Source organism: Schistocerca americana, chromosome 2, assembly GCF_021461395.2.
Source record: "Schistocerca americana isolate TAMUIC-IGC-003095 chromosome 2, iqSchAmer2.1, whole genome shotgun sequence".
NCBI lineage: Eukaryota > Metazoa > Arthropoda > Insecta > Orthoptera > Acrididae > Schistocerca > Schistocerca americana.
Window position 1 is genome coordinate 488,037,860 of NC_060120.1, and position 14,395 is coordinate 488,052,254.

General features: G+C 42.5%; 1 protein-coding gene across 1 annotated transcript in view; it reads left to right on the forward strand.

The window, feature by feature from the left end:
- LOC124595357 (cardioacceleratory peptide receptor-like) overlaps positions 1–14,395 on the forward strand; it is a 339,091-nt gene that overhangs the window by 179,885 nt on the left and 144,811 nt on the right. The window contains exon 2 of the mRNA XM_047134076.1: positions 10,246–10,349. Within this exon, the coding sequence (XP_046990032.1) occupies positions 10,246–10,349 (104 nt within the window). The remainder of the gene's footprint in view (positions 1–10,245; positions 10,350–14,395) is intronic.

Below are 14,395 nucleotides of genomic sequence, written 5' to 3' on the forward strand. Positions count from 1 at the left end.
TGCTTCTGCTCAAAACGCTAAGGTATCATGAGTGATCTTATTGCAGGTTTGATTTTATTCTTCAATAGTCTGTGTGCAGAGTTATGAGCCGTAGATTTTCCAGTATTTTATTTTAGAGAAGTTATCTTTGCAATATTGCTGGTCAAACTTTGTTCAACAGCTGACCTCTTCTCCAAACCTCCGACCCCCTCCCCTCCCAACCTCCTCCATCCTTTATAGTTCGCCGCTACTGACAAACGCCGTTATTCATTTTGTATATCTAAAACAACGAATCCAATTAATACCTACACGCGTAGATAATATGGGCGCGAAACTAAGCGAAAGTATAAAAAAAATGGTGACGAATCATTTGCTCTAGATACTCTGGACATACTGGAAGCATCTTTGAAGTACTCTCGGCCTTGTGTCAACTCAGTCGCACACATTTATAGGACAGAGTGGGAATTAAACGGGCTGTCTAGGCGTGAATAAACAAACAAAACACTCCATGTCAAGCGAAATGAGCACTGTCACTGTGGTAGTAGGTCAAATGCGGCTCACAGTCTTGAAATGGATCCGTCTGACAGGTCTCAAAGCGTCTTCACAGAATAGCGTCATCCGAATGTGTGCGATTACCGCATTGATATATACAGGGCGTTACAAAAAGGTACGGCCAAACTTTCAGGAAACATTCCTCACACACAAATAAAGAAAAGATGTTATGTGGGCATGTGTCCGGAAACGCTTAATTTCCATGTTAGAGCTCATTTTAGTTTCGTCAGTATGTACTGTACTTCCTCGATTCACCACCATGATTTCATACGTAATACTCTACCTGTGCTGCTAGAACATGTGCCTTTACAAGTACGACACAACATGTGGTTCATGCACGATGGAGTGCCTGCACATTTCAGTCGAAGTGTTCGTACGCTTCTCAACAACAGATTCGGTGACCGATGGATTGGTAGAGGCGGACCAATTCCATGGCCTCCACGCTCTCCTGACCTCAACCCTCTTGACTTTCATTTATGGGGGCATTTGAAAGCTCTTGTCCACGCAACCGCGGTACCAAATGTAGAGACTCTTCGTGCTCGTATTGTGGACGGCTGTGATACAATACGCCATTCTCCAGGGCAGCATCAGCGCATCAGGGATTCCGTGCGACGGAGGGTGGATGCATGTATCCTCGCTAACGGAGGACATTTTGAACATTTCCTGTAACAAAGTGTTTGAAGTCACGCTGGTACGTTCTGTTGCTGTGTGTTTCCAGTCAATGATTAATGTGATTTGAAGAGAAGTAATAAACTGAGCTCTAACATGGAATGTAAGCATTTCCGGACACATGTCCACATAACATATTTTCTCTCTTTGTGTGAGAGGAATGTTTCCTGAAAGTTTGGCCGTACCTTTTTGTACCACCCTGTATACCGCGAAGACAGCCGGCCACGGTGACCGAGCGGTTCTAGGCGCTCAGTCCGGAACCGCGCGACTGCTGCGGTCGCAGGTTCGAATCCTGCCTCGGGCATGGATGTGTGTGATATCCTTAGGTTAATTAGGTTTAAGTAGTTCTAAGTTCTAGGGGACTGATGACCACAGATGTTAAGTCCCATAGTGCTCAGAGCCATACCGCGAAGACAACGTAACCTCTGCCCTTCAGCCCACCACGTGTCCTATACTCCGAAGCTACTGATAACTGGTGTCGTTCAGTTTCTAGATAGTAAGGAACTCTCTTTAACTCCTGTCTCGCCCCTGACTCCTCTGCTGTTGGTTGTGACAGAAACCAATGTTTCATATGTTTGAATAACATGTTCTTGTCCTCTCTCCAAGAAAAAGAATACTCATTCTTGTACAATAAATTTGGATTGTCATTAATGAACGTTATTTCTGTTCAAATGCACAGCACACTACATAATATCATTTCCAGTCAGTTCCATATGACACACCAAAATATCGATATACCTGACGTCCATGTGTGTACCTTGAACAGAGAAAGATTCACAATTAGGAAACGATTTAATGAAACAACTAACCAATCGAACATGGATGGCGTTACCTTCTTCTCCTCCCCCCCCCCTCCCCCCTCCTATGCGTGCTATTCGAGGAATACATAAGATTATTCCTATCCGGACTTTGCATGTAAATAAATATCGCTTTAATTATTGGTCCATTTCACTAGCATCAACTTAATTAATGAGACAAGAATCCAGGTCCGTCAAAGTGACGTACACAGAATAACGTATATGCGATCTAAAACAATAATAGAGGGCCGAATGAAGGTACATAACCACCAGCAAGAGTCAAAGAGCCCAGTCTCCATGAAGTGAGTGACGAAGGTGTGGGTATGGACAAGATTTAGCCCGAATAACTGTCCCCAGTCACATGAGTGTTTCACATTTCACGAATAACTGACATGTCATATGAACATATAAAAGCTATTTATAGTCTGCGAGTGGTTAATCACATATTTATTGTACTGCATATAGCAAAGGACCAGCCTACTGCCTCGTGGGAGGCAATCATTCTTTCTGAATCGACTACTTCTACTGTTCAGTTTGCCACAAAATCGCCAAACGTCAGAAGTTTCACTTAAGACCGAGTACATCAGGAGCGTTTACCAAGACAAAACAGCCAGCTCAGCAGCTGGGGAATGTCCCCTTCTCGTCATATGAACCAAAGTCGTACCCAACAGTGTATATGCTTCACAGGTAACCATACTTGTATCCAATGGCGTTCTTAGTAAAAATCCCACAGAATTTGGTTGTTTTTTCGCCCTTCATTTGACTCTTTTAGTTTCTACACCTTTGCCTGGTATTAATTGTCCTAAGTACCAGATAAAAAAAGAAAATGTACGAATTCGTTACGTACTTATTCCGCAGGGTTTAGATGTGGGTAAGGACTTCTGTTTTTCCTTTTCTTATTCTCTGTAGATAATTTTGGTGTGTGCGTTATGCAGCTACCATCTCACACTGACTTGAACAGATCAATGTCTAGTTACGAAATAAAATTACGTCTCTTTGCTTGTGGTATTTCTACATTTTAAATTAAGATACAGCCATGATTTTATTTTGTCGTTCTGACGTGAGTGGACGTTGAATTCAAGGTACGAAATTTGTTCAGTACTGCTGCTGTTCTTTCTGTTGTTGGTTGTAATGTGGTGGTTATGTGTGCGTGTGTGTGTGTGTGTGTGTGTGTGTGTGTGTGTGTGTGTGTGTGTGTGTGCGTGTGCGAATGTGTGTTTTTGTGCGTGGGATCGTGCGGTTGTCCCGCTGTGACATATGTCCGTTTCGAGTCGTTTACTCCACTTGAGCAGCTCTGAACGTGACAGGCAGCGCTTGCTGTTGGCGACAGACATGCGTGATGAATTTATCCTCTGGCTAAACCCTCAGAAATCAGTGATTCACCTCTCTTCTGCTTTGGTGTCCCCATTTATGATGCCGTGTGAATGAACCGACCACTCACCTGAGTATAGTATTACGGACAAATAAATTAACTTCGAATTTAATTCACTTCTCTCTTTTTCAGTGGGGAACTCACTTCTCTAGATCATACAAGAACATACTTTATAATTTTACTTTTCTGTCTTCTCGTAAAAAGTTAAGCAAGCAAGAAAGAAAGAGTCATACGTCATTGTTAGCTGGATGATCGCGAAGGATACTTCATGTAATAGGAAAGGATATTTTCCTCTGTAATCAATAGGCCCTTTCCTCGCGAGCCGGCCGAAGTGGCCGTGCGGTTAAAGGCGCTGCAGTCTGGAACCGCAAGACCGCTACGGTCGCAGGTTCGAATCCTGCCTCGGGCATGGATGTTTGTGATGTCCTTAGGTTAGTTAGGTTTAACTAGTTCTAAGTTCTAGGGGACTAATAACCTCAGCAGTTGAGTCCCATAGTGCTCAGAGCCTTTCCTCGCGGTATGTTGGAGTTGTGTTAAGTGTATTTGTGTGACTGAAATGAATGTTGCTATAATTATGATAAACTATCCTGAACCGTTTGGTCGCGTCATGTTCGTCATCAAACTATTTCACTCCTCGACGTTTCGATCCCTATACTGAAATCTTCTTCAGCAGGCCACTGGTGTCGCTGGATGGAAGAACGCTGTAAAGTTTGAAAGGAAAATGAAAAGGCTTAACGCCTAGGTTTTATTATTAATGACAACGGCCAAGAAGGCCTTTAGGTTTACACGGTGCATTCACATTAATGTAACCACTATCTATGTTCAACTTCAGCATGCAATAACCACTCACAGACGTTAGGTGCCAGCACTAGCAGTGGAAGATACATCAGGGGTTTCGTGGGACGTGGAAGCAATGCAGTCATTGTCGTACCGGGTAAACAGAGTGATTCATCTGACGTCCAAAAGGGCCAATGATGGATGTATTTCTGAGACGGCTAGGTTTGTAAGCTATTCACGTTACTCCCAGGTCAATGTGTACCGTGCACGGCAAAATGGCGCTATCCAAAACTGGCGGCGCTGCAACTGTGGTGCACCAAGGGCCATAGATGACAGGCATGAACGATGGAGTTGTGTGCAGGCTAATAGCTGTGCAACTGTTGAACAACTGACCACTCAAGTGAACCAAGAGACTACCAACAATGTCTCATCAGCGACCATTCAACGAACGTCGCTGCGTACGGTCCTCCATAGCAGGTTTTTTGGACAACATGGTCGTGGAGATGAAGCACCGATTAGTACGATTAATCAATTATTCAAAAACAGTCTTAATCGCATTTATTATTATTATTATACCACCAACCGGTTTCAACGGCATTTAATACAGTTTATTATATGTAATTACTAGTCACCTTGGTTTAATATAAATTTAATTGACAGTAAATAACAGAAAATAGAACCATTCCATTTAAAAAGAGTTATAATTATAGTGTTAATTATAAAATAATAACAAATGTTCCGTAGTCAGATCGTAAAATTCGTAAAAGTATATTACATTATGTGCCATAATATATAGCAAAACAATTTGTGACACACAAAAACACGTGTCGTCTTGTATTATAATATATCTATTCGTACATTTACGTACAAAACATTTGAGTCAATTAACTAAAACGGCTAATATGGAAGGACTACAACGCCCTCTACTCCTTGTGGGGAGGACGCCGTTGCCATGGATTATAAAACGTATATCTGGCGCCCTCTAGTCTGTGTAGCGAGGACGCCGTCGTCATGGTAGCAGCTGGTGTGTTCGTATGGTGTTATCTTTGCCCTGGCCACGGCGTCCGTTGCCAAGGTAGCGGTATGTCATGGCTCTTCATCCACAGAGAAGTTGTCACTTATTTCAAATGGTTCAAATGGCTCTGAGCACTATGCGACTTAACTTCTGAGGTCATCAGTCGCCTAGAACTTAGAACTAATTAAACCTAACTAACCTAAGGACATCACACACATCCATGCCCGAGGCAGGATTCGAACCTGCGACCGTTGCGGTCGCTCGGCTCCAGACTGTAGCGCCCAGAACCGCACGGCCACTCCGGCCGGCACTTATTTCAGGTTATGGAAATATCGACAATCAAGGATAACCTAAAAAGTCTAAAGATAGGATAAAAGTTTAAGACACGTTTGTAATACCCATTGTAGTTCTTCCATATTAGCCGTTTTAGTAAATTAGCCCAATGTTTTCTGCGTAAATGTACGAATAGATATATTATAATACAAGACGACACCTGTTTTTGTGTGTCGCAAATTGTTTTAGTTTACATTATGGCACATAATGTAATGTACTTTTATGTATTTTACGAGTTGACTACGGAACATTTGTTATATATTTTATATTTAACACTATAATTGTAACTCTTTTTAAATGGAATAGTTCTATTTTCTGTTATTTACTGTCAATTAAATTTATGTTAAACCATGGTGACTAGTAATTACATATAATAAACTGTATTAAATGCCGTTGATCGCCGCTGGGGGTGTTGCCGTCTATTCACGTGATCTCAGTACGCTATTTAAGCCCATACGAAGGGCTAGTCTCTCATAGTTTCCTGCCGTTATGTAGACAGGAGTGACACCACCAGCAGTCGACCAATGGGTAACATATTTTAAATTTACGTAATTTTAGCTGTTGTATAATGGAATCTTTCTGACGGATACTTACAATTTCACAGTGTAGCCGCCCAGAAGATGACCCCTACGTCGGGTTGAAACCGGTTGGTGGTATAATAATAATAATAATAAATACGATTAAGACTGTTTTTGAATAATTGACTCCATAGCAGGTGTCTGACTGTAGTTCACCGGTGACGAAGGCTGGAATTAAAACACCAGATCCACGACTGGACGTCCACTGAGAGCTGACAGGTGGTCTTTTCTGAGGAATTATCATTTATGCCCCATCGGACAGATAGTCAGTGGTGTGTCGGGCCCTGCAACAATCGTCACACGGGCAAGAGGAGGCTGCGTTATGACCTGGGGAATGTTTTCTTGGCGTTCGCTGGTGATATTGCCATTCTGGAAGGCACAACGGATCAACACAGGTACGTACCCACCCCGGAGGGTCATGTCCACCACTGCATGCGGTTTTGTTTTTTGTTTTTTTTTTTCCTTAGGACGATGACATCTACCAGCTGAACAATGCAATGTGACACAGCTCATAATATTCGTAAGTGTTTCGAAGAGAACCAGGATGAGTTTACTGTACTCTCCTGGCTATCAGATTCCCCGGATTTGAACCAAATCAAGGTTCTGTGGAACCACCTCTATCACGCTGTTGACATCACGGATCCTCGAGCGAGAAACCTAGCGGAACTGACCACGGCACTGGAATCGGCGTGACTCCTCATCCCTGCCGGTACCTTCCAGGAACTCAATGACTCTCATTCAGCAAAAGATGGTTACCCAAGTTTTTGACAGACTGTCACATTGATGTGACTCGAACATGTATATGTGTGGCATCAGGTTCGTGTTGTATGATGATGAGAGAAGAGAGAGTCCGAAAGCCGGAGTCCATACGTAGCCTTCTTTTCTCGAATATTGCGCCAACGTAGCCACCCAACACATCGTCCCCAACTGATGAATAGATGACCACCAACAGTTTCACATACCCTCACTCCATGACATACGGCCAGGGATTAGGTGCAAATTCAATGATAATGAATTTTATCAACATTCCACCAGTTGTTGGCAAAATACTGGAGTAGAAAGTAATTGACACAACTAAAATTCGAACCGACCACCATTGTTTCCAGTGCTACTTTACCGAACTCAATTACGGAAACTGGTTCGTAATGAGTGTCTCATCATATAATAAAACGAATATAAAGTATTTGATCTGACCGACAGAGAAACAGAATGTCAGAGATTACGTTATGAATCTCTTACCGGAAGATGAAAGGATCCTCGTGAAAGAGGAATGACACTTTCTTGTATTAAAGAAGTTGCCCTTAGTGCGCCAAGAATAGTGGATTGGAAGATATCACGTTCCAAGAAATCCTGACGAAGGGTCGCCATTCTATGTCTCTCAATAATTTGATTCCTGCGCAGAAAGAGTTTTTAAGGGAAGTGGGAGTACCACTAGAGGGCTGTGCGGAATTGAAATTCCAGTTCTGGTGTTCTATCGACGTAGTGCTGCCGTTAAGATCTCCATTTAGCATCATAGGAAAGTAATTGCTAATCAACTTTTACGATACTCCTAAAAATAATGTCTAATGAAATACGTTTCGCAAGCTAATCTGCTGCTACGACAAATTTGTCCATCACTGTTAACATCTCTCGTATCACTCCTCAAGTGTTCCCAGCAACACGTGAGAGGTTGAAAGTTGTGTTTTTAATAAATGAAACAGCTACAAAATGATTCAGTTATTTCTCATTACTGAGTGAGGTCAGCGTTAATTTTTTAACAAGATATTGAAAAACTTACCACAAAATTTTACCATTGGGCCCTATATCGGGAACCTTGATAGAAACCACACAACAGAACATCGATAGAAAGTACATCCTAGCCATATTAATGCTTCTAGTAACTCACATACAAATAACACACCGGTATAATTTTCGAATAATCGATTACCATTCCATTACGGATGGAACACGCTAACGGTTAACTTTGTTCATCACGTTTCTGTAGTTGACTGAGTTGAAAAGTAATTACCTAACACATTTATTTCGCTTAATCTTAGGTTATTTGTCTTATTGGTGCGGTAAATTCGTAAATTTGAAATTTCACAGTCGAAACAAGCGAACATGCTGCAGATGTAAATTCTTGTTATGAAATGCACTTTGTAACGATTAGAATATTGTGAAGGGAAATATATTGAAATACTTCAGCATTTAATCAGTAACAAGGAAAATCTAAATTTAAATCAGTTTGACTCTACCTCATTCTGCATTTCATGTCGTTTTCAAAATTAAAAAAACCTACTATGAATGCGAAGCGTCGATGAAAGTAGGATACAACAAACTGTTTTGCTTCAATGTGGATCCACAAATTCTGTACCGTTTGCTGAAGACGACGACCAAGGTCGAGAAGAACGTGAGTGTACAGTACCAAAAATAACACGGTACTGTAATCATGAAACTTGTATGTACCAATCTCAGATACCGTCAATGAGCGATTTACTAGCTTCGGTGCCCGAGAAGACTTTTCAACGAACCGGACAAAAATTTAGAAGGTATTTGATTCAATGTAACGAGATGTAGAAGCTGTGAACGCAGCTTTGTTGTCCTGTAATTTTATGGTGCGGGCATTTTAACAAGGTAGTTTGGAGAAGGTAGGCGTGTTTTTGACTATGATTCCGTAAGGAACCAGTAGATGTCGGACCGGTACCATATCATTTACGGCATTATAAATCTCAACAGTCAGCTCCGGTAGCCATTACCGAATACTCTGTTTAACCACTCTGCTTTGTGCTATGCGTAACTTACCTTTTCTTATTTTGAACTGAGTGTCAGTTCTGCTTTCGCAAAATACGGATCTAGGGTGAACGCTCACTGCTCTGCGAGAGTGAGATGGCGGTTTTTTCTTTACACCCCTCCCCCCTTCGCACAGTGAGCCAGAATCCTGTAAACCTGGTCAAAATTGTAAAGTATGCTCAAATACAGCAAAAATGGGTGTAATGGGGTCTCACACCATTCGGATAACTATTTTTACTATCAAAAGTGACAAATTGAAAGTGGCGGATCCAGTATGGGGAAAATAATCTGAAAAAAATTAATGAAGTGGATAAAAAATGTTTTCGGTGAACTTTTATAATTTTTATGTTAAATTTTGTTACAAAACTGCCTCTACTACAGTCCTTGTTATAGAAAATATCTATTAGTAACGAAAATAGAATTTTCATAAAATCATCTTTTTGTGCTTCTTGTTCATCATCTTTATTTCCTTCTTCATGTTATTTCTCATTGTCATTTGTACACTGTTCGTCATAGTCAGCGTGTGATTCCTAGTAATTCTTAGCAGCAGCTACCAAGAGGGCAACAGTTTCAGACAACAAAGTTTTCACTTTCCTCTGAGATGGTTTCAGCAAAGAAGAAATACGTAATGGTAATGTACAATTTAACAAACTTAAATGTATGGAGGGAAAAGTCCTGGATATGAAATTATATAATTATTTTCTTAAGAATGAATTTTTATGTTTTTAATATCTCTAAAACACATTTCTATATTTAGTAATTTTTATTTTGTAATAGATTATTAGCAATGTTGTAGAAATATCAATTGTATGATTATAGGTGTATACGTATTTCCGTAAAATTTTCAATTCCATTTCCTCATTGGTAATAACGGCATTTTGTACCTCTCGCTTAAAAATGGCTTAAAACCGGAATTGCTGTTAGTAGCTGCACTTCTAGGCTGATTCGCGAAGATAATGATAGATGCTTAATGATGGTATGAAAAACAAGGCGGAAAGACGTTAGTTAACCAAAACCAGTTGTTAATGAATGGCTAAATAATAAAATAACTGTTCGTAATTAAGTACATGGCCTCTTGAATAGCTTCAATTTATAAAAATTTCTGTTTGATTTCGCCAAACAATAACATCGGAAGAAATAGCTGGCCGCATCTAAGAGTGGAATTCAATTGTCCCAACATTACTCTAGCCAAGCTTTGAAATGAAGCTGATTAACTCCCCATTTTTTTTCGTTTACGGCCATTTTTTCGGTATCGTGCCCAATGGCGCTGCAGAGGCCCAAATTTTCGTTTAGGCTCGCGGCTGTACTGCCACACTGCAGTGTTCGCAGCATGCAGTCTATTGTGTAGTTTTGTGTTGGTGCGTGGCGCGCCCTGCTGACGCGTGTGCCGTGTCTTGTGTGCAGATCTGTCGGTGGGGCTGATCAGCGTGCTGACCGACATCGTGTGGCGCATGACCGTCGCCTGGAACGCCGGCAACGCGGCCTGCAAGCTCATCCGCTTCCTCCAGGTACGTACCGTGTCCAGGTACACGTCTCAGCTCGCTTCTGGCATGCTCTTTGTTCGCTTGCTGACTGATCGAATGGACTTTTTTAAACGGCGCAAAGACTCTCCTAGTTAGGAAAAAAACTCAGAAAAAAATGTATTTTCAAACCAGCGTTCCTGCGATCGGGTTGCTTGCATAGCAGACGTCTGTCGTTTTAAAATCAGGACAGGAAGAGAGACAGAAGAGACAAATGGAGTTGCAAACCGTCTCTGTTTACATTTGATGCACCCAGCACCAAATGGTATATCCGAGGATAAACTAGAAAGCACTTAATACTCTACTGGCCATTAAAATTGCTACACCAAGGAGAAATGCAGATGATAAACGGGTATTCATTGGACAAATATATTATACTAGAACTGACTCGTGATTACATTTTTACGCAATTTGGATGCATAGATCCTGAGAAATCAGTACCCAGAACAACCACCTCTGGCGGTAATAACGGCCTGGATACGCCTGGGCATTGAGTCAAACAGAGCTTGGATGGCGTGTACAGGTACAGCTGCCCATGCAGCTTCAACACGATACCACAGTTCATCAGGAGTAGTGATTGGCGTATTGTGACGAGCCAGTTGCTCGGCCACCATTGACCAGGCGTTTTCAATTGGTGAGAGATCTGGAGGATGTGCTGGCCAGGGCAGCAGCCGAACATTTTCTGTATCCAGAAAGGCCCGCACAGGACTTGAAACATGCGGTCGTGCATTATCCTGCTGAAATTTAGGGTTTCGCAGGGATCGAATGAATGGTAGAGCCGCGGGTCGTAACACATCTGAAATGTAACGTCCACTGTTCAAAGTGCCGCCAATGCGAATAAGAGATGACCAAGACGTGTAACCAATGGCACCCCATACCATTACGCCGGGTGTTACGCCAGTTTGGCGATGGCGAATACACGCTTCCAATGTGCGTTCACCGCGATATCGACAAACACGGATGCAACAATCATGATGCTGTAAACAGAACCTGGATTCATCAGAAAAAATGATGTTTTGCCATTCGTGCACCCATGTTCGTCGTTGAGTACACCATCGCAGGCGCTCCTGTCTGTGATGCAGCGTCAAGGGTAACCGCAGCCACGGTCTCCGAGCTGATAGTCCATGCTGCTGCAAACGTCGTCGAACTGTTCGTGCCTTGCAAACGTAATCATCCGTTGGCTCAGGAATCGAGACGTGGCTGCACGATCCGTTACAGCCATGCGGATAAGATGCCTGTCATCTCAACTGCTAGTAATACGAGGCCGTTGGGATCCAGCACGGCGTTCCATATCACCCTCCTGAACCCACCGATTTCATGTTCTGCTAACAGTCATTGGATCTCGACCAACGCGAGCAGCAATGTCGTGATACGATAAACCGCAATCGCGATAGGCTACAATCCGACGTGATGATATGCATTTCTCCTCCTTACACGAGGCATCACAAGAACGTTTCATCGGGCAACGCCGGTCAACTGCTGTTTGTGTATGAGAAATCGGTTTGAAACTTTCCTCATGTCAGCACGTTGTAGGTGTCGCTAGCGGCGCCAACCTTATGTGAACGCTCTGAAAAGCTATTCATTTGCATATCACAGCATCTTCTTCCTGTCGATTAAATTTCGCGTCTGTAGCGCGTGATCTTCGTGGTGTAGCAATTTTAATGGCCAGTAGTGTAGCTGTTATTTTCTTAAGGGGATGGGAGGATCAGCCTTCTGATTGCGAGGGGCTTTCGGTGAGTAAGGCAAAACATCTTTTTTCCGAAAGCAGGTTGGTTTTATTCAGGCTTCGAGAGCAGCATAATATTCCCCACTCTTTTGGCTACAAAACCCTAGTTTTTCAACATAATCTCCGTTCAATGTGGCGGCTTTACGCCACATTACTAGATAGGCCTGCATGCCCACATGGTTCCATTCTACTTCTGTAAATGTGGAGCCAACGTCGTCTGCTGCATCAGTGCCCCATCATCCACGTATTACTTCCCAAGGGGGCATCCTTCGTCGAGCCAAACAGATTGAAGTCGGAAGGTGCGAGAAATGGGCCGTAGGTTGGATCAGGAAAAACAGTTCAATGCAGTTATGTGAGGTACTATTTAGCGTGCAGATTTGTTAGAGGCTCTGAATTGTCATGGAAAAGGAGAAGTGTGGGACGATACACATCAGAATTTTCAGTTCCACCATCAAACGGAATAACCACTTCAAAGCCCCAGAAGACCATGGCCTTGAATTTACCTGCTGAGGGTGCGGTTTTGGACTTTTCTTCGTAGGAGAGGTGGTGTGGCGCCACTAAGTGATCTTTTCTGTTCCCGATTCGAGGTGAGGAGCCTATGTTTCATCACCTTTGACGATGTTCGACAAAAAATTCGCGATCAGCCTGATAACGCACAACCAATTTCGCACACATGGTGGTTCGCTTCTCTTTTTGGTCTTCTTCCTTGCGGAGAGGAACCCAACAGGCAGACATCTTTGTGTACCCCAACTGGTGCACGAGTGTCTCAACTCTACCAACAGAGACGTCTAGCTGTGCAGGGAAATGTTTGTAATCTGCCGATCATTTCTAATGCGAGTGTCCGCAACTTTCAACATTCCAGGAGTCATAGCTGTGCGCGACACACCGGCAAACGAGACATTGGGCAGACTCGCGCGAACTTGTTCCGATGATCGCAGACGCCTTGCCTAAAGAGTCACCGCGCTTTTGTTCACTGCCAGATTTCCGGAGACGTTCTGCAAGTGCCTGTGATTATCTGCGATGCTCTGGTTTTCCGCCAGAAGAAGCTCAATGACACCTCTCTGATCGGAAAGCACCTCCGTTACAAACACCATTTTCAAGGCTACGCATTGCTGAACTTCATGAAATTATAGGGGCTTAGGCGGGAATATTCGACGACATTCCACAATAAATTCCTTCGTTTTGTAACCGAAACTGGCAGATAAAAAAAAGTGTTACGTTACTTATTGCACGTTCCTTGTACTTTGATGCATCCCGACAAGATAACCTCTACTGTGACAACTCTTACATCCCAGAGCAGCAGACGTAACGTCGTTAGTTACTTGTTGTATATATTACAATCTCTGGCTCCCCCTGCAGCCTTTTGACATCTGCGGCTCTTTCAAGAACTATGGAGGTATCCACATGATATCTTACACGTTACCCATCACCCTGTCCCTTCTAATCAGTGTTCTCTACACATATCTTTCCTCGTCAGTTCTGTGAAGTACCTCCTCATTTATAATCATTCCAATAAGATTTTCAGCATCTTTCTGCAACACTACATCTCAAACACTTCGACTCTCTTCTATTCCCGTTTTCCCACAGTCATTGATTAACTCGGCTACAATGTTGTGTTCCAGATGTCCATTCTGACATTAACGCCTATGTATGATACTCGTAGACTTCGATTGGCTAAGAAGACGCTCTCCGCCCATGTTAATCTGTTGCTTACATCCTCTTATCTGCGTCCGTCGTAATTTCGCATTCCCAATGAGATGCAGATGCAAGTAAGGGCATGTAAAGGGTTTCCAGACCTATTTTAACCATCGACCATTTCGACACTTTTCTTGTTAACAAGGACCACAAAGTTCAAGAAGATAAGCACTTAGTTTAAAAATAAACTTTAATCAAAGCTTTGAACATATTTGTTAAAGTAAAAAAATGACGGGCATTAACAGTACTATTATATCAGTAAGCCCAACATTTTTAGCAGAAATTACGTTCGACCTGCATCTGTGTGATATTTGAGCGTGCATTTTCTGTATAAGTTCGGTAATGCAGACGCTGATAATATCACTCAAAGCTACATGCATATCTTCACTTACTTTCAGTCTGTTCCTGGACTTGTTCTTTAATTACCAGCACGTAGAAAAGCATAAGATAGAGTAAGACGGTTTTGTCGAATTTTATGAATGAAATGGTTTTCTTTCACCAAAATTGATTAAGAGAATAGATTCGAGTACGCCATTGCAGTTTCTGTCATTTCGGAATACAATGACCTCTTCCTTGCTTCTTCTGCAGCTTCTCCAGCATTAGTGCTGTGGTT